This window comes from Copadichromis virginalis, linkage group LG1 (genome assembly GCF_057382275.1).
Source record: "Copadichromis virginalis isolate Kocher_CV1m ecotype Utaka linkage group LG1, C_Virginalis_male_GT1.1, whole genome shotgun sequence".
NCBI lineage: Eukaryota > Metazoa > Chordata > Actinopteri > Cichliformes > Cichlidae > Copadichromis > Copadichromis virginalis.
In genome coordinates this window covers 38,803,519-38,829,805 of record NC_140618.1, presented here as the reverse complement: position 1 = coordinate 38,829,805, position 26,287 = coordinate 38,803,519, and the positions used below count along the sequence as shown (strand labels likewise).

Sequence of the window (26,287 nt, the reverse complement as noted above, 5' to 3'; positions counted from 1 at the left end):
TTTTTACTAATTGGACACACCTGAGAGGAAAGGCAGTGTAATTTACAGAGTGCTGAGTGACACATAAGAGGGTTGGAGCTTGGCGTTCGAGGAGGACGGACAGCACCAGCGACTAGGGACGCGGAGCGAACAGGCGGACGGCAGTAGTAACGAGAGCCCAGCTTGTGCACTGCGGGAGAGCAGAGGCGGCGAGACAGCTGGTGCCGATTTGCAGTTTTAAAGAAGCGGCGGGCGGAGTTGAGAGCTCTGCCCACCCGGGGTAAGTCTTCGACTTAGCCCCTTTTATTGAATGAAAATTGCCGAAAAGAATAGTGACTGCCGCTCCCTCCCTTTCTTCAGCGTACCAGGACGCGGAATGCGGGGAGGAAGGCGAGGACTCCGCTGGGTTTCCCTTTTACATCACTTCGCTGGACTTTTTTAGTTCTTTGTGACTTTTATATCGTGGCGGATGCCACTGGACTTTTAATGTTGTGTTTTATTGCTTTTTATTGTGTTACCCCTTGGCCAAGGTTGTTTTAATTCATTTTGCATTTTTAACTATTTAAATATAATAAATTATATTTTAATTATACAGTTTTTTAATCGTGTGCTTTCCCTTGGCGGCTCCACTGCTCTGTCCGTTTGGAGGAAGGTTTCCTTCCTTTAAAAAAACGACACTGTGGAAATAAAATCACCTTCGCTCCGTTACATAATTGGCGTTGTCGACATAGGATACGGAGCCAAGAGCAGTTGGGTTAGCCAGGGGAATAGCAAATATGATGATGCCTGTATATCCCGGAGCCCCGTGGCTGCCGAAGTTTAAAGGGCCTGATCAGGATGTGCAATATCAGGAGTGGAAGGAGCAGATGCGGGGGCTGCTGGGATCTCAGGACTTGCCTGAAGTGAGGAAAGTTGCTATTGTGTTGGGAGCGCTAGCAGGTGAGGCTAAACGTCAGGTCAGTGTTCTTGAAACCAGTGAAAGAGACCAAGTACAAAAAATCTTTTCTTTTTTAGACTCTTTATATGGTGATCGTGTCCCCACCCCAGTTCTTAGGTCACAGTTTTTTAGTTGCACTCAGAACTCAAGTGAAACCGTATCTTCATTTATCTTGCGGTTAAGAGAATTATACTGTAGGTTGCGAAAGCATGATCCAGATAATGTCCCCTCTGATGCAGCCCTGCGAGATCAATTGTTGCTAGGATTGCGGGAGGGCCCTGTAAGTCAGGCACTGAAGGTCTATGTGCGGCGTAATCCAGACCAAGATTTTGCTGCCATACGCCAGGAGGCACTGCTCCTAGACTCAGAACATGTACAGCCCCAGTCTGAGGTAACCTGCCTGTCTGTAAATAAGTCTCATGCTCCTTTTAAGGTTGAACAGAAAGAAGATTGGAGGCAGGTGTTAAAACAGGAGATACTGGAGGATGTTAAGGCACAAATTAAAGGATTGGCACAAGAGCTAGTAAGGGAAATTAGAGGCTCCACTCAGCCAGCTGTAGCTACTCTTCCGCCTGCACCTCAGTTTAGGAGAAGACCGCGACAATCAAATGCTAGCTGGGATGCACAAGGTCGGCCTATCTGTCGGAGGTGTAAACAAGCAGGACATATAGCTAGGTTTTGCCAGACCTCCATGTCTTCCCAGCCAAGTTTAAACTAGATGACCCTGCTGCTGAGGTCCGAGGGGCGGGGTTTTTTGGTTCACCTAAGGAATTAAGGGCCACAGAAACATTTATTGGGCAGTGTCCAACAGTGAAGATAGTGATCGAAGGGGTGGAGCTTCAAGGCTTGTTGGATACCGGGTCACAAGTGACTTTGATACAGGAGAGTCTGTTTAATGAGTATTTTTCCCAGGCTAGGCTTGAGAAAACTCCAACCGCCTTTAGGCTGAGAGCCGCCAATGGTCTGGAAATTCCCTATACCACCTATGCTGTCCTGGACATGGAAATAGAAGGTGTTAAGGTTCCTGGACGCGGGGTTGTGGTGGTAAAAGATGACCATTGCACTCACCCACTGATTATTGGTATGAATGTTGTGACTGCCTGTTGGAATGTATTTAAGTGGCCGGAAAAGACTACTCCTGCCCCACAGCAGTTAACGAATCAACAGGCCTGGAGGACTGCCTTCGCAACATGCAGACGGATAGAAGCAAGTACAGTGGAGGACGGAATGGTGGGGTATGTACGGCTAGCTGGCCGACGCAAAATTAAAGTTCCCCCGAGGAGTGAAATAATGGTGTGGGGCCGGACTCAGACGGGTCCGCAAGGAACAGATTATTGTGCCTTGGTGGAGGCACTGCCTGAAACCCCTGATGTGGGGGTGGCGAGAACCCTTGTCATGGTAAGGGCCGGGAGAGTGCCAGTGAGGATTTGTAACCCACACCCCTATCCTCTTTTTATAGGTCGCTACCAGAAACTGGGAAAGCTATCCTGCGTGGATGAAGCTGACGTACATGGCTCACAGGACCTGAGCCTGTCCCTTGGGACGGACGGTGTGGTGGAGGTGGCTCTGGTCGATAGTGGCGCCCCCACGGAGGAGGAGAGATTACCTGAGGAGATGAATAAACTGATTGAAAGACCTGACCTGTCTGAACTGCAACAGGGCGAGCTACGTGCTTTATTGCTTAAATGGGAGAAGGTGTTCTCTAAAGATGACGAAGATTTCGGGAGGACTGACCTGGTGCATCATTGTATCCCCACAGGTGATGCAGCTCCCATTAGAGAGAGGTATCGTCCTTTGCCCCCCGCAATGTATAAGGAAATGAGGAGTCTCTTGGTAGATATGATGGCAAAGGGAGTTATCCGGGAAAGCTGTAGCCCATGGGCTGGACCCATTGTTTTGGTGAGAAAAAAGGATGGCGCCTGGAGGTTCTGTGTGGACTACAGAAAATTGAATGCGGTGACGCATAAAGATGCTTTCCCCTTGCCACGAATAGAAGAGACATTGACAAGCCTTACTCGAGCGAAGTGGTTTTCCACCCTGGACTTAGCCAGTGGATACTGGCAGGTCCAAATGGACCCGACGGACAGAGAAAAGACTGCTTTTACGACCCCAGTTGGGTTGTTTGAGTTCGAGCGGATGCCGTTTGGTCTGTGCAATGCACCCGCTACATTTCAGCGCCTGATGCAGCACTGTTTGAGTGGACAGATTGCCGAGTCTTTATTGGTGTACTTAGACGACATTATCATTTATTCACCTGACTTTTCGTCTCATTTACAGCATCTAGATGAAGTGTTTCAGAGGCTGTGGCGTCATGGGTTGAAGTTACAGCCGAACAAGTGCGAGTTCCTGCAACAAGAGGTGAAATTTCTGGGGCATGTAGTGGATAAGTATGGTGTAAGACCAGACCCGGATAAGATTTCTGCGGTGATGGATTGGCCGGTCCCTGATACCATCAGACAGGTCAGATCCTTTTTGGGCCTGGCTGGTTACTACAGACGTTTTGTGTCCGGTTTTGCTCAAATCGCACACCCTTTAAATGCATTATTGACAGGGGTCCCTGTGAACAAGAGAACAGACCGTCGTAAAGTACAGTGGTCCCCAGAATGTCAAACGGCATTTGAGGCCCTCAAAGCAGCTTTAACGCAGGCACCTGTTTTGGCATACGCAGATTACTCTCTTCCCTTTATTGTGTATACAGATGCCAGTGGCCGCGGGCTGGGAGCCGTTCTGGCGCAGGTTCAAGAGGGCCAAGAAAGGGTAATAGCGTACGCCAGCAGAAGTTTACACCACACGGAACAGAATGACGCAAACTATAGTTCTTTCAAGTTGGAGCTGTTAGCCCTTAAGTGGGCGGTTACCGAAAAGTTTAAAGACTATCTGACTGGTGCACGATTCGTTGTGTATACTGATAATAACCCTGTGGCCCATTTACAGACTGCTCGCTTGGGCGCAGTAGAACAACGTTGGGTTGCCCAGCTGGCCTCTTTCGACTACGAGATCAAGTATCGTTCGGGTAAGAGCAATATTAATGCTGATGCCCTTTCTCGATTCCCCACTGTCCCAGCAGAGCACCTGGAGGGGGCTGGATCAGAGCATGGAGTCACTTCAGCAGCCATTGAATTGACCTGTGAGGTAGAGGGGAGTGACTGGGCAGAAGCACAAGTTCACGATCCGGATATTCAAGTGGTAAAACAACTTCTGGAAGCTCAGGTCGCACCTACAAAGTCAGAACGTCAGGCATTGTCGCATGGTGTGCGGCGACTCCTACAGCAGCAAAAAAGACTTTTTATTAAAGACGGAGTATTGTGCCGTAAAGTGTCGGACGAATATACCCAGGAGACTCGTCATCAAGTTGTGTGTCCTAGTTCCAGGTGCCATGAGGTGTGGCGGAAGATCCATGAGGCTGCTGCCCATGCGGGGGTAGATCGAACCCTCTCTCGGATACGGCAGCGGTTCTACTGGGTTAACATGGAAGCGCAGGTACGTCAGTTTCATCTGGGTTGTGTCCCCTGTAGTCTACAAAAGGAGAGGGTAGAACCTAGGGCTCCACTGCACCCTATTTCAGTCTCATACCCTTTGGAGGTTGTAGGCATGGATTTTCTGTCCTTAGGCCGACCAACTGACACTTATCAAAACATACTTGTGGTGACTGATCTGTTTACGCGGTTCGCTTGGGCTATCCCTACAATAAACCAAACAGCAGAGACTACAGTAAAGGCTTTGTGGAAGTATGTGATACAGCCGTTTGGTTGCCCAGGCCGACTCCACTCCGACCGTGGGTCTAATTTCGAATCTGCATTAATGAAACAGCTTTGTGATACCTATGGTATAGCCAAAAGCCGTACGACACCTTACCACCCTGCAGGGAATGGTAGTGTAGAACGTTTCAATCAGACCCTATTGAACATGCTCCGCTCCCTAGAATCAGTTAGGCAGAGCCAGTGGGTAGGAAATCTGCCGGAACTCGTTCATGCTTATAATAATACTATCCATAGTTCCACAGGTTATGCGCCTGCCTATTTGATGTTTGGTCGACACTTGCGACTTCCTGTGGACGTGGTGTTAGGCGTGGCCCCCCAGCAGGCGAGGCAGGATGTAAGTGAGTGGGTGTATTCTCATCAACAGAAACTCTCCCTAGCTTACCGTTTGGCTGGGCAGAGGATGTATAGTGCGGCCTCCCAACACAAAAGCCAGTATGAGAAAAGAGGCTGTACCCTCCCATTGTTGCCCGGAGAGAGAGTCTGGGTACGTGACCGAAACAGACAGGGCAAAGGAAAACTGTGCTCCTGGTGGTCTCCTGAGCCATATGTGGTGTTGGAACAGGTGGGAGATACGGGCTTAGTGTATAAGGTCAAACCAGAAAAGGGGGGTAATATACAAACTTTACATAGGAATGCCTTAAAAGTGTGCATTGCTCCTCAAACAGACTTTACCCCTCCTACGGAGGAGCCGACCACAGGCCCTTCGGATTTCCCAGCGCCAGTGTTTTATGGGTTTTTACCCCTTACTGACTGTGTGTCACCTCACCAGAGTGATTCAGGTATGTCCCTTAGACGGTCCATTAGGACCACGCGTGGGATTCCACCAGAGCGTTATAGGGAGATGGAGCATTAGCAGGGACTGCTAATATTTCAGTGTGGGGGGATGTCATCCAGGGAAGGACGGATGTTGTTTTGCTGTGCTGTATTTTAATGTGAAGTGTACTTATTTATATTTTTATATTGCATGTACTGGTTATATTTTGTGCAGTGTTTTATTTAGATTGCATGTTTTGGTTATACCGTCAAATTGTCCTGGAGAGACTCCGCCTTTCCCCATTTTTACTAATTGGACACACCTGAGAGGAAAGGCAGTGTAATTTACAGAGTGCTGAGTGACACATAAGAGGGTTGGAGCTTGGCGTTCGAGGAGGACGGACAGCACCAGCGACTAGGGACGCGGAGCGAACAGGCGGACGGCAGTAGTAACGAGAGCCCAGCTTGTGCACTGCGGGAGAGCAGAGGCGGCGAGACAGCTGGTGCCGATTTGCAGTTTTAAAGAAGCGGCCGGCGGAGTTGAGAGCTCTGCCCACCCGGGGTAAGTCTTCGACTTAGCCCCTTTTATTGAATGAAAATTGCCGAAAAGAATAGTGACTGCCGCTCCCTCCCTTTCTTCAGCGTACCAGGACGCGGAATGCGGGGAGGAAGGCGAGGACTCCGCTGGGTTTCCCTTTTACATCACTTCGCTGGACTTTTTTAGTTCTTTGTGACTTTTATATCGTGGCGGATGCCACTGGACTTTTAATGTTGTGTTTTATTGCTTTTTATTGTGTTACCCCTTGGCCAAGGTTGTTTTAATTCATTTTGCATTTTTAACTATTTAAATATAATAAATTATATTTTAATTATACAGTTTTTTAATCGTGTGCTTTCCCTTGGCGGCTCCACTGCTCTGTCCGTTTGGAGGAAGGTTTCCTTCCTTTAAAAAAACGACACTGTGGAAATAAAATCACCTTCGCTCCGTTACACAGGCACTAAGTCTTAAAGTTAAAGGGCCCTGTCCACATGCCAAAAATGCATTTTGCCCTTTTGTCTACATGCAGTCAGCAACTTAGATCAGTTTAGATATTTTTGTAAACTCCTTCCAAGGTGTGGGGTTTTCAGAAACCTTTTATCCAAGTTTCTTCATGTAAATGAAGAAAACTGAGACGTTATCTCTTTTTTTGTCTTCAGACTGTGCACCATGTAATATTTTGGAGCCTTTTGACCGGCCAACTTTTCTATACGATGAGGGTTATTATTTCCACCTCGTGCTCTCGAGAGCATCTGGCATTGTTCTTCAGTTTTTCCTTGAAATATTTTCAAAATTAAAGTGGTAAATTAAAGTCCTACCATTACTTAATGCTTCAGTCTTAAATATCAACCCATCTCTAATAATCGGCTATGTACCACAGGCCTTCAAGGTGGCTGTAGTTAAACCTTTACTTAAAAAGCATCTCTAGACCCAGCAGTCTTAGCTAATTATAGGCCAATCTCCAACCTTCATATCAATCATCCTTGAGAGAGTAGTTGTCAAACAGCTAACAGATCATCTGCAGAGGTTTATTTGAAGAGTTTCAGTCAGGTTTCAGAGCTCATCACAGCACAGAAACAGCTTTAGTGAAGGTTACAAATGATCTTCTTATGGCCTCTGACAGTGGACTCATCTCTGTGCTTGTCTTGCTAGACCTCAGTGCAGCGTTCGACCATTGAATAAAGTAGGCTGTAGCCTAACTTGCCCTGAAATCTTGATTTTAAAAGTTTTCTCTCAAAATCTGTTTAGGAATTCGTACGCCCTAAAAAATGCTGGTTATTTTCATAACTCAACTTCTGGGTAAAAGCCATAGGTTCGTAAGCTGGGTTACTGGTTCAAAAGTCATGACTCACGAGTTGGGTAGGTGATGTGCAGGGTTCTTCAATTCACTCCACAGCTTGACTAATTATGTTGGGTCATAGGTTGGGCAGCTTTGATAAAATATTAGGTCAAAATTTTACCAAATTGATGGGCCGAAGATAAGCCTCAGAAGAAGCCACATCATTCTTCACAAACTGCCGTTTTCAGCTGAGATGTGTCCTGATCAGATATCACTGGACTCTTCTAGTATGAAATAAAAAGTAAAAGTAAAAAGTGAATTCTAACAGTTTGAAAATCATAGGGTTGATAATTTATTGGTTTATTCTAGAACTTTACCTACTCATTAAAGGTCTATTAACAGATAACGCCAGCTAGCTTGTGATGAAGAACGCTAGTTCTACTTAAAAATGCTTGATATCATCTTTTAAAGTTATTATTTGAAACGAGGCTGAGGCTGAGGCTGCTCTGTTTGACAAACTATTTAGAGATCACTGTATATAGAACGAAGAAAGCATGAGATTGGGTGTTGCATTTGTGGGAAAACAATTTTTAAAGATAGATTGCGCTAATACTTTGACCCTTTTTTCCCCTCGTTCACTAGACCGCGCAAAGGGCACGTGCATCCCTGCGCTTAGCTAGTGTGGGATTAAACAAGTTATTTTACTGCTATTTTATTATCAGTATTATCATTGCATTAGAACCACGTAACAAGCATTGCGTTAAAGCATTTATTGAAGCTGTTAAAATTACATTAAAGTCTGTATTACAGGTGGTATCATAATCATACAATAATCTTTCATTGCAGGAGCAACTGTAATCATTTTATACACATTGCATTTTGGTGCTTATGAAAGAGCTGAAGCTCGGTCAGTTAATTGATGGTCAGAAGCTTCGTCCGGCGCGATGTCCGGCCGATCTTTTGAGCAAAGTGGCTTAGAGCTATGGAAGGATTGCATACACGCTTACAATACATATATCACATATAATCTAGAAACAGGCCTGAATAAAGGCCTGAGTGTATTCAGCAACCTGCTGCGTTTGAGTTTGCTTGGTAACAGATGACTCAGAATAAGTCAGGAAGTGTACTTCTGAAATGTCTTTGTATCCTCTGTAAAGTGTGCATTTTTTGGTGGTTATTTTGAGGAGCTGTCTGGATAAGGCTATTTGAATAACCAGGTTATTCATTGTTATCTTTTATTCATTTATAATCTTAATATTAAGCTTTGAGTAGTGGCATTCATTTACAGCATTTATTCAATATATTACATATATAGTTTTAGTAGATTGTTGCACATATGAGAGTGGACTCTGTCTGGTTGTGCGCCATATACACACACATCTTAGGTAGATTCATTTCTAGGTAAGAGTTCAGACATATTTTTCTTGCAACTGCATTTTGAGTCTGCAAAATTGACAGTTTTTGTTGCAGAGCATGCCCTGAGGTTTTGGAGAAGCGAGAGCGAGATGGGCTACAGGAAAGGCACCTGGCATGGAGATGGAGGTGATGTTCTTTTCACTGTGTCAAAAGTCGTCACCAGAACATTTGTGGTTTTGAAACTTATGCATGTATTGTATCTGCTTGGCGCATGAGGGGGCGTCATAAACAATACCCTGAAGGTATAAAAACAACTGATTGTGTATTGTTCGCGTGAGATCGATGCTGTCTGCGTACAGTGTTCATCTCCCACACGTGTGTTCATTAAAATCATCGTTTGACCGACTCTCCTGGACCAGTGTTGTGATTTTGAATCCCTCCTGTATCCCTCCTCAATATTTGAACCCTTAACACTAGCTTGCTACTAATGAAAACGTGATGGCAACAGCAACATATGTGAGCATTTATACTGCCACCACCAATATTTAGCCACCATCTTCGATCCTCACCATGAGACCTCGGTAGCTTTAAGGTCCACCACTCCGAAGTTTACGTGTAATCAAAGTAAAATAAAAAACACTAATTTACTGCCTTCTAAATATCGTTTGTATTAAGCCATTTGGTTCTTAGTCAACACACAAGGCTAAGTTGCACTCGGACCCTACTCAGTATACAGCTAATCTGCTCTTCACTTAGATGGAGGCCGTGCTAGCTACTCTATCACCCTGGGTGAAAGCAGCCTGTCATTACTTCACAGACGAAAGTCACCGACTTAATTGTCCGAATGATCGGTCCCGGATACACAAGCTGTGCAATCAGGCTTGCTTATATCTATGTACATTCACTTTAATGAAAATTAAAAATGAGAAATGTTATCCTCGCTAACTTTTGAGTATTGTGACGGACCGAGCAGTGAAGGAACGTCAGGCACAGGTTAAAGTGAAAAAATTTTTTTTATTTGACCCTAAAACAAACTTGGTTAGATTATACAGAGAATTCAAAATCTTGGGCCCATAAAAGAGGTCAAAGTAACCGAACTCTTCTCAAAACCTGGCAACAAACAATACTACTAACTCAAACAAACTAACCTACCTAAACGAGACAAAGGGGAAACTTAAACAGTGGCTGATCAGCCAACAAAAACACAGAAAGGCGTAGAACACACAAAACTCGGCCCCTTTTCAACCTTTTAGCTCATCAACCAGGGACTGGGAGCAGCTGCCACTGAGGTAACTCAGAAAACAAAGAAAGATTAAATCAGACATACATAACAGTGTAAACTAAAATGTGCGCACTTATTTTAGAATACAGTATTACATGATTGTATAAGTAAATTCATTCTAAACCAAAACCAATTCGTTATTACCCTGTAAATTAAATCCTATATTTAAAGAAAGAAAAATGTAAGTGTAATGTTGTGGTTAACCCTCTATTGTAAGACTGATGTTTGGTAGATTTTACCACCGTGTGGCTGTAACTGCAGCCATCACAAGTATATTCAATTATTATAAAATTAACATTATATATGTTTTAACTTTAATTATTTAACTTTAGAACATCTGTGAGGTTCACCTGAGGGGGATCTTTGGTTGCCAGTCTTGAGGAACACCAGCACATATCCGTACATGAAGGATGGAGGGTCCAGATACTTATTTTACACTTAATGGAGCACTATGGATTTCTTATTTCTTGTACATAAACTAAATCAGTTAAGGTTTTTGTTGTTGGTGGTGTGTGTGTGTGTGTGGCATTTTCACTGTGGCTACATTTAGCGTCAGGGCGCTGTGCTGGCCCGAGTAAAATGACTCCAGTGGCAGCTCCTATAGTGTGTGCACAGGGTGATGAAAACAAAGAGGATCAGTCAAAAATGCTTGATTTCTTTTTTTTTCCAAAGCTTCTGCTCTTTGTATTTGTTTATTTTAAGAGAAATCTACAGAAATGTAAAGTTTTTGTTTATGAAACTGTATTAAGTGCAACTGTTTTTTCTTGCAGCCCAACTTCAGGAATAAAGGCAATTTTGGCATCATCAATAGCAGGTCAGTTTCCATGTCTAAAGGACTGTCGTGGCACAGGATATATAAATATCTACACTTCAGTGGATACACACAACAACAATTAAAAAACCCGAATACTGGTCAGTTTTTCAATCAGTATACTGAGTGTCATTGTGATTAGAAAAATAAATATGCAGTTTGTATGTACTCAATTTCCATATCTTTAAAACATGTATGCACATTATATGTCACTCAGTCATATGCACACTATAGATGCATAAATAATAACATTTGTTTAAATCTATTGCAAAGTTGGCAAAAAGGTTTGTACAACCTTGTGACTGTATAAAGTGTGTGAAACATGATACTTGACCTTGGCTTAGTCCATCTCCTAACAATTAACTGCAAGCATTCACAACCACAGACTGGTCTGCTTCATTGTTGTCCTCTCTGAGCAAATGTCAGGCACAGTGTTGGAGCTCACCGCTCCAGGATTACAGACAACTTAACGTTAACCAAACAACTGCAAATAATCTTTGAAATCTTGCTTTGCTGACCCTTTTATTTTGTTTAAAAATTATAGGACGTGTGGTTCAGCCCTTGCAGAACTCATAGGCCAGCAAGTGGATTTCTGGAGGAGTGTCTACACAATGTCAGGAAAAGGCTTTGTTCTATCAGGAAGAGGAATTCAGCACCAAAGGATCAAAGAACCCCAAGAAAATGTTCATTTTGCTGGTACTAGAAGATAGATTCGTTTCTGTTTTTGCAGCAATCTAAGGTCTGTTGATGGCTGCTTCAAAGCATTTTTTGTTTGCGCCCAGCAAAGTCATGCACCCAGGTTTGGGAATTCCTTCACACTGTCGTCTGTCCCAGGAATAGATGAATCCCAGAACATGACTCAAATATGATCACATGAATGAGGGCTCATTTAGCTGTGAGCCCTCTCACTTTTCCAAAGTGTTGATGTATGTTAAGCACTGAAAAAAAATCATCAATTCATCAGTTTTTTTAAAAGTTAAGAGTTTTTACATGTAATTTGTTCTAAAAACAGAGCCAGCTTTACATAGCATATCTTCATGTGTATTAACATGTACATGTGCTGTAACCAAAGATTGATTTGAAGTAATGGATATAATAGTCAGAGGGCCCAGTGGCGCCTGTGTCCGGCAGCCTCGCCTCTGTCAGTGCGCCCCAGGGCAGCTGTGGCTACAATGTAGCTTGCTATCGCCAGTGTGTGAATGTGTGTGTGAATGGGTGGATGACTGAATGTAGTGTAAAGCGCTTTGGGGTCCTATGGACTAGAAAAGCGCTATACAAATGCAGGCCATTTACCATATAATATAATGAATTATATGTGAGGGCTCTGTGTGCGGGCAGGCGGAGAGGATCCAAGCGCAGGACTCGAACACAGAATTGTAAATCAAAACCTCAGCTTTATTGCTGACATGAGAACCAAACGTGAAGTGACGTGAATACAGAAACCAAAAAACACACAGGCATAATCTGAGGGTACGACGCGACACCGAGCATGGGAAAACACAGGGCTTAAATACACAGGGTAGTAATGAGGGAATGGGCCACAGAAGGGAGACACAGCTGGGGGAGATCAGGGCTAACGAGATGGGGGAGCTAAGCTGCACACACTAACATAAGACAAAGACTTTCACAATAAGACAGGAAACAAGACTTACTAAACCAGATGCAGACATGACACTGAGAGACAGACTAGACACTGAACAGAAACTGCAATACACATGAGAACCCAAAACCTAAGAACTGATCCCTCACCAAGAATAACAGAAACAGATCCATAATGATAATAATAAACAAAGCACCAGAACATCAGAAAACAATCCATAATGCAAAAATAAACCAAAACATAATAAACTCAAAATACTGGGTCCAACGGACCCAGAACCGTGACATTATATACGTTTTTGTTACTTGCATTTTACTTTCATTGCTGTCTATGTATCATATGGCAATAAAAATATTGTTTGAGAAAATCTGCTTTGAATCTAGTTTTTATGAGCTGAATTTTATACCAAGTAGAAATTTTAACCCAAACATTAATGGTAATATAACCCTTGTGATGGGTTCTAAGTTTCGACCCAATTTTTGGATACTATCCTAACCCAGTGTGCTGGGTCAAACCAGTAACCCAACTCTGTTAAGCTGAAACAACTCAGCACTGGCTCGAACCATATTTGACCCAGTGTTGGGTTACAAATTGGGTCATTTTTAATCCAGCATTTTTTAGGGTGCAGAGTGTCACCAGAGTGCAGCAACTTTGTTTGGTGTTTAGTAATAACAGGCTGAACACTTAAAGTCCTGGAAAAAGGTGTGTATTTTCTTTGTGAAGGCTCCTCAAGCCATCACTTAATGCTTTGTTCTCTCATTATATTACAGAGTTTCTGTGAGTGGCGTGAGCAGAGGAGTGAGAAGACAACTTTGATGTTCAATGAAGCGCTCCACTTCAAAGTTGTGTGCTGCAGGATTAGCCGAGGAAAAGATTACTGTAATTGGGGACTGTAGAGGTGGAACAAAAGGTACTTCTCTCTGTCAGTGAGGTGGATGTTGTACAGTGGAGAGACACACACATGCATGCAGAATTGAAGTAGAGGATGTTAAAGTGAAAATTCCCTTGAAATGTCTCAAGCCAGCATTTCCACAAAAAGCATGGATAGGTGTCCTTAAGGGGTCTCGGCCAGGTTATGATGACATTTTGTATAAACTTGCAGAGATTACTTTGTAGAAACGGTTTATCCAAGATAAATTGATACCTTCATTCTGTTACTATGTATCTACTCAAATCACTTTGTCCCTGCTGTTTTTCTATCCATCCAGGATTCCTATAATCACATTACTTTTTACTACAGCACTGTAATAAAAATACTGCTGTAAAGCTGTTAGCTCATACCTGTTCTTTATGATGCACTTTCCAGGATGAAGGAACAGGTCTAAAGCCCTGGCTGCAAAATATGGGGATAATAATATTTAAAGGAATCATACAAAAATTATTTATTCACAATTTATGGAATTTACTGCAAATTGCACTGAAATAGCGTATTGTCAGGAATAATGGTGAGGAGAGGACCCCAATGCAGGACACACAAAGTAACTAAATGTGAGCATTTAGGCTTATGTTTAGACTGATGGCAGATGTTCCCTAGGATGAACACAGTGAAAAGGAAACCAAATGAATGCAAAGAATCTGACGGTAAATGATGCTTCATGCTCTTCTTCTCCACATTTAAATGTCACCTGTTACACATAGATTTGATTAGATGTGGTTATCACAATTAGGCTTCCATCAAATCAACAGAGATGCACAGAAAAGTAGGTCAGACATTAACTTGGGACAAACGGGACAACATTGTCATCCTTTATGTAGCAGTTTCATCAGAGAAACTCAGGAGAGTCTTTTCCAAGCACGACATCCAGGTGTGCTTCAGACTCAGCCACACACTCAGAGGACGAAACTCCCAAACACAAACTTAACAACGTGGTGTATGATGTGCAGTGTAGCGAGGAATGCTCAGACCTCACTAGGAGAGGCCAAACAGCCACTTCATAAACACATGGCACAACATAGAAGAGCCACCTTGTAACAGTTACAATGGTGTGGTGTCTCTTTAAGACAGCCCAAGTCGAGGGTTAATGTTGTCATCGGTATGTGCCACTGCCCTCTCGGTGCTTGTGTGGACATGTGCTTGCACGCTAGTGCATGACGACGGACGGATTTTATGTTTTACCCCTCCAGACACCTTTTTTTGCAACATTATGGGTTGTACGAACACTGTGCACTATGTTTGTTAAGCTGCAGCCGTTCAACCGGGCTTATATGGTTGATGAAGAAAAGGTGTATTAAAGAACACGCTGTGGAATTCCCAAAGAATGTGTATTCTTTTGACTATCCTGCTAAGTGTTTTTACCGCCTCCTCTCAACCACTAAACACAACCCGACGTTACAACTTCCACAGGACAAGACTGTCCATCTGCATCTAAAGGTCAAAGCTCACTCTTTGAGGATAACAATGTTCACATTTTGGATGGAGAAGACAGATGGTTTGAAAGAGGAGTGAAAGAAGCATCTATGTCCACTGTGAACGACCATGTTTGAACAGAGGCGGTGGCAGTGGCAGCGCTTCTGTTATTATGGTACATTGACAAAAACATATACTTTTATTCACAGGATAAAACTGTTGTTTTGTATCACTAATTGCCCAGTACGATTACAGCATACAATATTATTGTCACTGCTATATTTCTGTAATGCGAACCAGAAATTATTTCCACTACTAATTAATTACCGTTGAGCTCAAAGGTCCTATTAATAAACGGTTAACGAATGTGTATTTATGAAGACGATTTGTGAGACTGGTAAACTTATGATACGTACGATGGTCTTTCGTTCCACACGGTGCATTTCAAGGTCCTGCACCCATCCGTCGGTACCTGGGCTTGTTGCAGTGACCTGAAGTTACTAAACTTCATGAGTGTATGCACTCACTCCAAGAACCGTATAATTATAAATATGAGCGCGGTGAAAGTTTGGCAGCACGCTAACGTCTTTTGTCCACTCTGTGTGCTCGTAAGGGTCTAACCCTTTCACTCCTTTGATTTTTTTCCTCGTGTCTTTTCTTTGCCTTTTCGTCGAGTCTGTCTTTGTACAGACCGGCATTGTTCTCCTTCGTTTTGTACATACCTTTTTTGGGGGGCAAAGAAAAACCAAGAAGGTTTTGGAACCGGAGAATGAACGTTTTGCGATGCTGCAAATGCTTGCATTTGATGCGGTACTTGGATTGTTTTGCCACGAGTTCCCGGCATGCAATGTGCAAAAGTCACGTGGTCTGTCAATCTCTATTAAGGATTTTAGGTTAACATATTTTATTGTAAAAACTTTTGTTGGAACCATGCTGAATTTAACCAATATTTATCTCACACATTAACAAACATAACAACTTACATATATTGGGAAAAAAGCACTTTAAATATAAAAAAGAAGTCAAAATAAGACATGCATATCACAGTTATTATATTAAGTGTAAAAGGCAGATACAAATAGGCATTCCTAATTGCACATTTATCATGTTTGCACTTCACACAACACACACTGATATGAGATAATTGTCATCTAAATCCTAATCTTTCTTGCCTTCCTTGATGCAAAGTCCTCAATAATATCATCATATGAAATCTGGTCAGTAATTGCATGATTGATGCTGATGATGGCAAGGCCAGTGAGGTGTTCCTGAGCCATAGTGGACCTGAGATATGTTTTTATAAGTTTCAGCTTTGAAAAGCTCCTCTCTGCTGAAGCCACAGTTACAGGTAGAGTAACTGCAACTAGTAAGTAACTCTCAGAGCAGTCCACAAATTTAGGTAAATTTCTGAGAGATCATTGCCATGCACAAAGTTCAGGAGCTCAAAAGAGGTCATAGATTTTGACGGTAAGTCAGGAAAATTCTTAATCTTCTGTGCAAGCTCTCTGGCATTCACGTCTGCTTGGTCCTGAAAAAGCAAAGTAGCGCTGAGGGCTTTACACTGTTCACTGCTCATCATTTGAGAAATTTGGAAAATGTGTCAGTACTCCAAATTTCTCTCCCACATTTTCCAAAGTGGTGAATGTCTCTTGGATGGAAGACACTGCAGCATCAGCAACAACATTAAAAAAGGTCACCTCCAGCTTCTTTAGGGCATCACTCAATGGCTCAGCAAATGACTCATAAGAAATGTGCCGCTTTGTAGATCTCAGTCTTTTCTGTTGCAGAACAGCCTCTATGTTCATGTCCTCACACATATCCTTGGCTGACATTTGTGCACCTGAAAAGCCTGTTGCTCTGTAGTTGTGGAGAACTCTTTCTGTGTTTTTGAAGAGATTGACTGCTACATCCACATGCATGTTGGGAGACTGCATGAGCTTGCTCACATGGTGGATTTGGTTCAGGATGTCATACCACACCACTGTACAAATGCTGAATCTGTATGATCCCACCTCCTCAGACAAAGACTGGGCCTCAATCGTTATGACTGAGTCTTTGGTGTGGTCTCTCACCTCAATCAAAGCCTCCCTCACTGCAGATGCTTGGTACCTTAGGGGCTCAACGTTGTTGATCTTACTTTCCCACCTTGTTTCAGACCACATCTTCAGTGTAATGTTAGCATGTTTTTTCAGGATGGCCCACCTCTGAGTGGAGGCTGAAAACAAATTGTAAAGTTTTTGCAAAATCCCAAAGTAACTTGTGGCACGAATAGATCCCTTTGCAGCATCAGCCAGAACAAATTCAGTGTATGAGCTCCACGGGGAACAAAAAGAGCTCTAGGATTCAGTTCCAGGAGCCTGGCTTGAATGCCCTTGTTTTTTCCCCTCATGTTGGCCCCATTGTCATATGACTGACCTCTGCAGTCCTCAAAGGGAATTTTCAGCTCTTCTAGCCTGTTTAAAATCATGGATGTGAAATGCTTCCCTGTGGATTCATCAGCTTCCAAAAGACCCATGAAATACTCCTCAACATGGGGCTTCTCTTGTAATGACACAATCCAATTCAAACCTGACAGCTGTTCAGTGTGGCTAATATCTGGAGTGCAATCTAGAATTATGGCTATGTGGCTGAAGAGGTGGATGGCTGCTCATCTTGGGCAGTGGCAGTTGCAAAGGGCGCTCCAAAATATTTCAGAAGTGCCCCTGAAGAGAAAACCAATATAAAACTCTGATACATGCCTGCATCATTTTCATAATTAAAACAAGAATATAATTTGGCTAATTTATCAAATATTCAGAATTATATGTATAACAAGCATTTTATTGAATATGCTACCACACTATCAGTGTTTGAAAGTCATTCATTACTCTGTAATTACAGTAAGATACATTACAGTAAGTAACTTTCCTAAAAAATGTAGCCTAATAGTGTAAGGATTTTTCTGTTTTCCTACGTCAGCTAGTTCTTGTCCATAGCCATGTTTATTTTGCCCTCCAGTATCAAGACCCATCCCCCAACCTGAGAATCACAACATAAACTAACAGCCCTACACATTAGTGCGCAGACTCAGTTTGTATGTTTTTTTTTCTGCGATTTCGCACAACCCAGGAAAATTAATTGTGACATAATGGGTTTGGACTTCAGCACAGCAGCGGCAGGCGCACCGAGGGCCTTCAGCTCACTGCCCGCATATATGGGTGTGTGTGTGACAGAATACACATCGATGCAAATTTCAAAGTTTATATCATGATGTCTGTTGCTTTTACGTTTGTTTCTTTGATTTCGCAAGCTGGTTATTAGAAGGCACTCCAGTCAGCCAGAGAGTCCCCAGCCGCCCCACCCCTCTCCTCCCTGTGTGGCAAGCGGCAGGCGCACCTTGCAAATGGAGCTCATCCCCACAAATCGGCGATAGAAAACAGATAGGTGCCTATGCAAATGCAATGCAACATGGGTGCGAGCAAAAAAAAATGCCCATGATGCCGCCCCCTCCACGATGCCGCCCCGGGCAACTGCCCGTCTCGCCCGTATCAAAAACCGCTACTGGGCGGTGGCTTACGACACCAACTGTCTGCCATCTATAATCCAGTTCTGAGATCCTTCCCAGATGCCTTACCTCCCACTCACATTCTGGGTCTTTTGATCTCAGTAAGTCACATGCTTGGTTGGGGCTAGGTCTCACAATGAGCTCACCCGAAACCTTGGCTGATTGTTACCTGCAGCCCTTTTCACACCTTGGCTCATGTGAATAGGCAGTTGATCAATAGTGGGTCCACGACCCTCTTAGGGACACTCCCATGTTGGTTAAAATCTGTGACTCTTCACCACTTGCTCCTAGGACTAAAAAAGCTTCTCTGCTGAGAGGTGAAACATCTTTAAGGAAACTTAAAGAAGTTCAGACGCTTTTCTTTCCAACCTCCTTAGACTACGATGACCTGGATGACTGAGAACCTTCACAGACTCAAAAAAAGTAATGTATTACACATTATTTTTCTTAAAAGTAATGCAATACTTTACTTAATTACTCAAGGGAGAAAGTACTTTTTTTTTTTACCACCCTTGCTACCAGTGTTGGGACTAACGCATTATTAAGTAACGCGTTACAGTAACTATGTTATTATTGTGGTAACGAGCACGGTAACTAGTTATTATGCCAAAATCAGGAACGCGTTACTCGTTACTGGGATTTAAATAGGCTCGTTATTCGTTACTTCGTGTGGTGGCTATCGCGGAGCTTCCACAGATTCAGTAACATTAGCAAGTGGTGGAAGCCAGCAGGTGGATGAAGGAAAAGGGAGGCAAGAGGAGAGACCCGAAGCGGCCACCCGTCCGAGTGTCAGGTGAACTGAACTTCAGGTAAGACGTTATGACCTGCAGTCTATCTGGGTCAGATATAAACCAAGTTTAGTTGGAGTTTATTTTTGTTGTGTTGCCTTTTTCGTACTGCGTGCTAGCTAGCATGACGGAGTTTCTATACAGCTGGGTGGGTGCTATGTTACTAATGTTGAACTTTATTTTGTTCATAAGGTTAATTATTAGAGTTGCCAACCGTCCGGAAAAAAACGGAATCGCCTCGTATTCAGAGAAATTATTACGCGTTTCGTATTGAGGTGAAAAGGAACAGTTTGTCCCGGACTTTAGCTACAATGAAAAAGACACAAAGCTGCAGTTATTCTGTGTCTTTGCTGCACAGCTGCCTCTTCTTCTCTCATCCTCTCACCCTCCCTCTCCTGTTGCTAGTTTAATCATGAAACTGATCAATGATCAGCTGATCGGCTTTTCTCTCTTGTTTATTTATCGTCTACTTTGCGCCAGAAAGAGGAAACCAGCGGATGTCGCGTTAAACAACAGCAGCACGTTTAAGCTTGATCAGCTGTTGTTAGAATTTATTTAATATTACTTTCTAGTATCAGCTGATGTTTGCTGGAGCCACAGCTGTAAAAGCTGCTGGTCATGATATCGGTTTGTATATCTGGTGAGTGGGAAATATGAAGATGAAACCAGGCAATGTCCTTACTGAATCATCAGAGCTGAACAGGTGATGGAGAAACAGGTTTACCTTTTAGGTGACATGAATGAGTTGAAGGGAAGTTATGAACTGTTTCTGAGAGACAAATAACCCCAGGATCCTTTTCTAAGTAGCTGACAGCTGGTAACTGTGCAGGGGCGGATCTAGCAAAGTGTTGCCAGGGGGGCATGTAGGGCATTAACAAGGAGAGGGGGGCACAAAGAAATACTTTCTTATTCTCATTTAAAATGTCTAGCTTTTAATAAATAATTATCTGAGTCTTACAACAAACGATTGATAGATTGATGCATATATACCATCAGAACAGTGTACAACACTGTCACAACAGTGTTTGTTTTCATTCAAAGGCTTTATGATTTTTGCTATAATGGTGGGCCGGTCTCTAGTCAAAATGCCCGGGACAATTTTTTTGTCCCAGTCCAGCCCTGTATGCAGCTCATCTGCAGTCTGGTGTTACCTACATCTTCCTATTCAGAAGGCAGAATTTCAGAGTTCTGAGTACAATCGAAAGCACCACGACTGCAGTTTTTGTGTTGGATGTAAAAAGCGCACATGACGCTGTAACGTAGGCTAGAATCGTGGCGGCGGTCAACGACGGTCCAGGTGTGGGATTTCTCTCGTGGAAATATGCACATTATTTTTTCCTTTGGTAGGCGGGGCACAGTGCACTTGTGGCAAGTAAGCAAGCTAAAAGACTGGCAGTCTTGCTGGGTATCCAGTTAGCAACACATTAACAAGAGAAGTCTAAGTAAAACCAAAGTTACTTTCCCTAGTAACTAGTTACTTTGAAAGTAACGAGTAACTTGAAGTAACTGAGTTACTTTTGATGGAAGTAACTAGTAATGTAATTAAGTTACTAATTTAAAGTAACTTACCCAACACTGCTTGCTACATTACTGCATTACATCTCGTTACAAAAGCAAAATGACCTGAAACACACCGTCACAAAATTCCCTGTTAACAATATCAACCTTATAAATCCTTATTATGATGAAGACACACAGGATCTTATTTTATGTTTAAGTATGACCACAAAGCAAAGATAAAAGCCAGCCAAGAGAGACTTCAAAGCCGTCACCTGACTGCTCATCACTGCCTTTGTTACCTGCTGAAGTTCAGGCTCTGCTGGGCTCAACATTCACTCAGCTTTAACGTCACTGAAGGTGTTTGGCTAGCTTTGCATTAGCATGCTGTCTGTGCGAACGTTTGCAAAGAGCCAAAGTTGTGTTAGCAGCATGATGTGGTTGTTTATTAGTGATGGGATTTCCGACTCTTTTTAGAGAACCGGCTCTTTCAATTACACAATTGAAAACATATGTGTATTGGTTGTGTATTTATACACAAGCACTCATATATAGTCAAATGATTTTTTTTTTAAAATGTTCATTTACCTGTTACTACCACACACCAAATCCGGTCGTTGGTACTTGCTGGTAGTGGTGGGCGGATCGATCCAAATATCGATAGTATCGAGCCCAAGTCGGGATCGATATCGGATCGATACTAGCCTGGTTAGATCGATTCTTTACTTTGAGTTCTGCTTGTTTGCTATGCTGTGCTTTCGGCAAAAATAAAACAGCCAGGTCGCTGGACTCGCCGCTCCTGTGTCAGCGGAGAGCAGGCACACTCCCCCCCCTTATGTTTTGGTGTTGCGCTGACACATTGTTTTTATTGATGAGAATTTTAATTGTAATTTTTGTATTATAGTTTATCAACAGTATTTGTTTTTATTTGTTTACTGGTTTGTGTGCACTTAAGATTTTAAAAAAAAATTCTTACAATAATCACACGGTTGCTGCTGTAACAGTACATTCAACGGCTGCAGCTCTCCTGCTGGCAGCGGCATCGCAGAACACGCCCTGCCACATACCCCCATCGCCCGCTTCACCCCACCCCGCGAGCAGGGGCGGGAATCGGCCCGGACCATCGGCGCCCCAGCGATGGGGAAGTGTCCACTCTGGCGGTCGCCCGTGCCTCCAGCGGAAGCCCGGGAGCTGGCCTGATGGCCACCCATATGGCAAGCAGAGGCGGCGGAGCCGGAGTGGAAGTGAGCCGGGGCTCAGAGGCAGCTGGGCAGACGGCCGGTGTTGTGCAAGAAAGTGATTGCCTGCCAAAAACTGATTTCCAATGTTTCCATGTATTTTTTATGTGTAATATCTTTACGTATGTTGGTAAATACACTTCGGTGAAAAGGGTTTACAAAGGGGTTATATATAGAATTTAAAAAAATATCTGTTTTTCAAGTATCTTTACAACTCTGTGTTATTGCACTTACAATATAACCAACCAGTCCTTTATCGCCACTTAAAATATTTTTGCAGAACTGTCGTAATATTTGCTGCCATTTCTGCTGTCCTCTTGGCCAACTTACTCTTACAAAAGAGATTTTTAATGTTAATGAGATTTGTTTTTTTAACTGCATAAATAAAGGTTATATAAAAGTCACTGCCAAAAACTGATTACGGCTTCTACCTTGTTACACAAATGTTGTTTGTGGCTCAAGATGACTTTATGACATCCATGAGGGATGCATTTGACATATGTTTCACATATTATAGCCCAACAAGTTACTAGCAGTTTAAATACAAGCAATCAGTTTTTGGCAGACAATGACTTTTTGGCATAACACCAGCACGCAGGCATGCAGCCTGCGTGCCGAAGCGGACAGCATGCCGCCGTCTGGCAGGATCCACGCGCACCTCGACCTCCATCTCCAGCTTGGCAGGTCCCGCTGGCGCGCCAGCCTCCAGCTCACCCCGAGCGACCGCCACAATAATAAAGCATTTTTTATTTAATTATAAATAAATTATTTCTCCTAATTATGTCCTGGGTTTTAAGTAATTAATAATACAAAAGGAAAAATCACAAAAAACACTTAAGGTCATGAAAATTAATTGCGATTTAGCAATTCAATGAGGCATCCATCTTATTTATTGAAAAGTATCGGTATTGGTATCGGCGATACTGGCCCGTATTTACTTGGTATCGAATCGATACCAAAATATGCAGTATCGCACACCACTACTTGCTGGCTTGTGTAGCCTCTAGATAACAAAAGCTCAACACTGCGCCCTAGCATCCTGGAGCACTTCTGTTGTGTTTTGTACGTGTTTTGGAGTTTGTACGTGTTTTGTCTCTAGGGGCCACCGTAAATATACTTTTATTCATTCACTCCACAGAAAATGTAATAAATAAATCATATAATACAAAAAACAACTATTCACATTTCAACTTTTAACTATTTAAATTTTCAGCTTTTTCCTTTTAAACAAATTTAAAATGAAACAACACAAAACACTGCAAACCACAACACAATTAAATATAAATTAAAATATGAAAACAAAAAGAAGATGCACATTCTCTGTCATATGGACCTGCATGAATAAACTTTCTGAATCCTTTATCATCCACAACTGAAAATAGTTGTGGATGATTACTATACCTTTCTAATGTGACGTTGTTGTCCCTGGCTCTCTTTCTCTCTCTCTCCCTCCCGCTCTGTTCCTGTGCTACTGCCAGTGTAACTATCGCCCCTCGCCCCTCTGCTCAGAGCAAAGCACGAGGCTCACGTGCGGAGTGAAGCGGGAAAAGTGCGAGAGAGAAAAAAAAAAAAAAACGGCTCTTGATAAGGAGCCGGCTCACGTCAAACATCCGGCTCTAAGAGCCGTTTCGTTCGCGACCGACACATCACTATTGTTTATGTCCTGGAGGTATTTTCCCCTCTATCATTGTGCTCTTGCCACTTTGTGTGATAAAACTAAAGGTAATGTCCACTGTAGGCCACTCCACCATCGACCTCCTCCCACACGCAAACTGAAATCAGCTTATTGTAGCTCATGTGTGTTTGATTTTTTTTTCTTTCTATCCATCCAGCATCTCAGTCACTGAAGAACTTTTGTAACGTGACAACAAAATTGTAAATATAATGTAATTACTGAAAAATGTCATGTGCTTTGAGTGAAACATTACTTTGTAATGCATCACACTCTGCAACACTGGTTATAACACAGCTTTCCTGTGTGTGAGATTTGTCCCAAGAAGAGGCGCAGTCTTCAACAATTTCTAACAGAAGAGTTGGAAATTATACATTCAACATATTGATTTCCACCATGATTTCCAAGCAGTTCAAATCAATCAGGACCACTGAGAGGTCCTGATTGATTTGAACTGCTTCACTGTTTCCAGAAACAAACAGAAAAAACTCTTCTAACCTTCTATTATTCGGGTTTATAGATTAATCACTCTCTGATCCCGTCTGCTCGGTTGTAACCGACAACTCTTGGTAGAATACTTATTCTGACTTCAGGTAAACACATCGTTGTGTTGACATTGTAATACAACTGTAGTACAACTTATCCATTTAAGTAGGAACATGTTTGCAAATGCAGCATGTTTAATTACTAAATCTGCCCTCAGATTACTCCAAGGGCCTGCAATGACATGCCAACACAAAGCTTGGAGTGGAAGCACCAAACCCAAAGTGATGCTCAAGCTGAGTGTATGTTGACCTGATCCAAGCACAGCTGTTTCACAGTTTCCACAGATACTGCTCCACAGTACAGATTGGGTCACAGGGCAAGAGTCTACCCCAGCTGTCATTGGGCGAGAGGCAGGGTGGTACAGGTTGCCAATCTGTCACATGGAGACCAACCAGCATTCACACTTACATTCCCACTGATGGGCAATTTAGTATCACCAGTTAACCCAGTGGTTCCCAAACTTTTTTTGCTAGGCCCCCCTTTGTTTTACAAGAAAAATGTTCACGCACACGCACAAACACATCCTCCAACCACACACGCCCATATTTTGCTCCATTGCGGTTTATTTCACACCTCAAACATTTAGTAAACAATTAAGCAAATACAAGTAATCTGCAATAAATTACAGGTAGTAATAAAATAAACTACTGACTCTTTTACGCTGCGTCCACACCTACACGGGTATATTTGAAAACGCAGCTGTTTCGTCCACACGTAAACGGCGTTTCGAATCACCGAAAACGGCGATTTTTTAGAAACTTATTTTTTGTGTTTACGTGTGGACGAGGAATACAGAGTTCGTCACGCAACATCAAAGGTATGTGCCTTTATTCACGTCACGCTGTGCGCCACATTATTGTTTACACGAGATGAATTGCAGAATGGCAGATAGAGACGAAATACTGTTAATCTGACTATCTGCAGGTTTTACACATTTACATACACACACACAGTTACTGTCCCTCCATTTACAAAGGCAGAGGCGTCACGGTGTGATTATTTTACGTGTAGCTGTTTTTTTTTCCTGTGTAATAATATTCAACATTGCAATCAAATCCCAAAATGCCTCTCTGTGCAAAATGGGTTTAAAAACATAAACAGCTCTGGGATGCTGTTTGTCCATGATTTGAACCGCGGGACAAATCGTGGCAGGATCAGCCTGATATTATTTGTATCCCGCTGTAACTTTACTGTATAAAGAGCTAACATCTCCAACATGTCAGGAGTAGTTAGTCATTACAACAAGTGTTTGTGAACTAAGAATCAAGAATGTGGGATACTGTTTGTCCGTGATTTAAACAGCCCAGCGCTGCTCCCCATGAAGGGAAAACCAATCCTGCAGGGAGACCTACCTCGGCACTTGTGCAGGTGAAGCCAAAGGGAAGATATGCTTCACCATATTTTCTAGTCTTTGGCTTAGAATAAAGTTGGTTTGGAAACATATTCAGCGATGCTTCATCTCCTGCTTTGCGTTTCTGTAAGGCGCCTGTGCTAGCAGTGTCCAAGCGTTTTGTTTTTTTTTCCTCCCTTTTCATACCGCGCCCCCCCGCCATGGCTCTGCGCCCCCCCTAGGGGGCGGGCCCCACACTTTGGGAAGGTCTGAGTTAACCCAACATGCATGTCTTTAGACGGTCTATCCGAAGAGAACTAACACAGATAGGAGGAGAACATGCAAAATCCACATAGAGAGACTGCCTTACAAACTAGGACCCTCTGGATGTGAAGTGGCTAAGCCTGTGCCAGCCCTAGCTTTTCAAGTAAACTTTATTTTTCCTGTGATAAAATGAGGTTAACACTCACTGTGGTATTTATTAACCTTATTTAATCTCCGCTGCTAGGAAATACAAGGAGGAATTTGGAGCGGGGTGTGAATTCTCACAGTTACATCATGACTCAATACACCGGAGAATAGTTAGGAATAATAAAATTACCTTCTCATTACCACTTTAGTTTTTGTGGTGACTCTTGCTTGTGTTGTCGTGAAGCTAACTGTTGAGGTGGCAAATGGGTAATGATTTCTAATTGTTCGACTCACTGTGCCGATACAGACCGACGTCCTAGATGACTTCCTAAGGGGTTTTGTGCTGCTTGGCTTCCACTCAATGATCTGTTCATCTGTAAATTTTCGCATGATGACACAGAGCGCCAGGTACACTGAAGAGGTTTGGATTAATCCCTTATTGGCCTCATCTGTAACAGGTCACTGATGCAAAGAGGAAAAGCTGATTCGATAAACTCAGCGCTTGAGATGACACACATTACCGGAACACTCCAGAGTATTGATCCTGTGCTGAATTTAAAGGGAAGGAAGCTGTCTGGGAAAATAATGTGGATGAAGTTCTTCGGGCCTGAGGGCAGA

The 26,287-nt window shown here is 42.9% G+C and overlaps 1 protein-coding gene across 1 annotated transcript; it reads left to right on the top strand.

Annotated features, from left to right (window-relative positions):
- The first annotated feature begins 755 nt into the window (after positions 1-755).
- On the top strand, positions 756-21,672 carry LOC146719231 (uncharacterized). Its single transcript, XM_085460830.1, has 6 exons — positions 756-918; positions 1,156-1,307; positions 1,350-1,545; positions 1,620-3,376; positions 3,615-3,673; positions 21,477-21,672. The coding sequence occupies exons 1-6, from the start codon at positions 756-758 to the stop codon at positions 21,670-21,672; spliced, it is 2,523 nt and encodes an 840-aa protein (XP_085316956.1).
- The last annotated feature ends 4,615 nt before the right edge of the window (positions 21,673-26,287 follow it).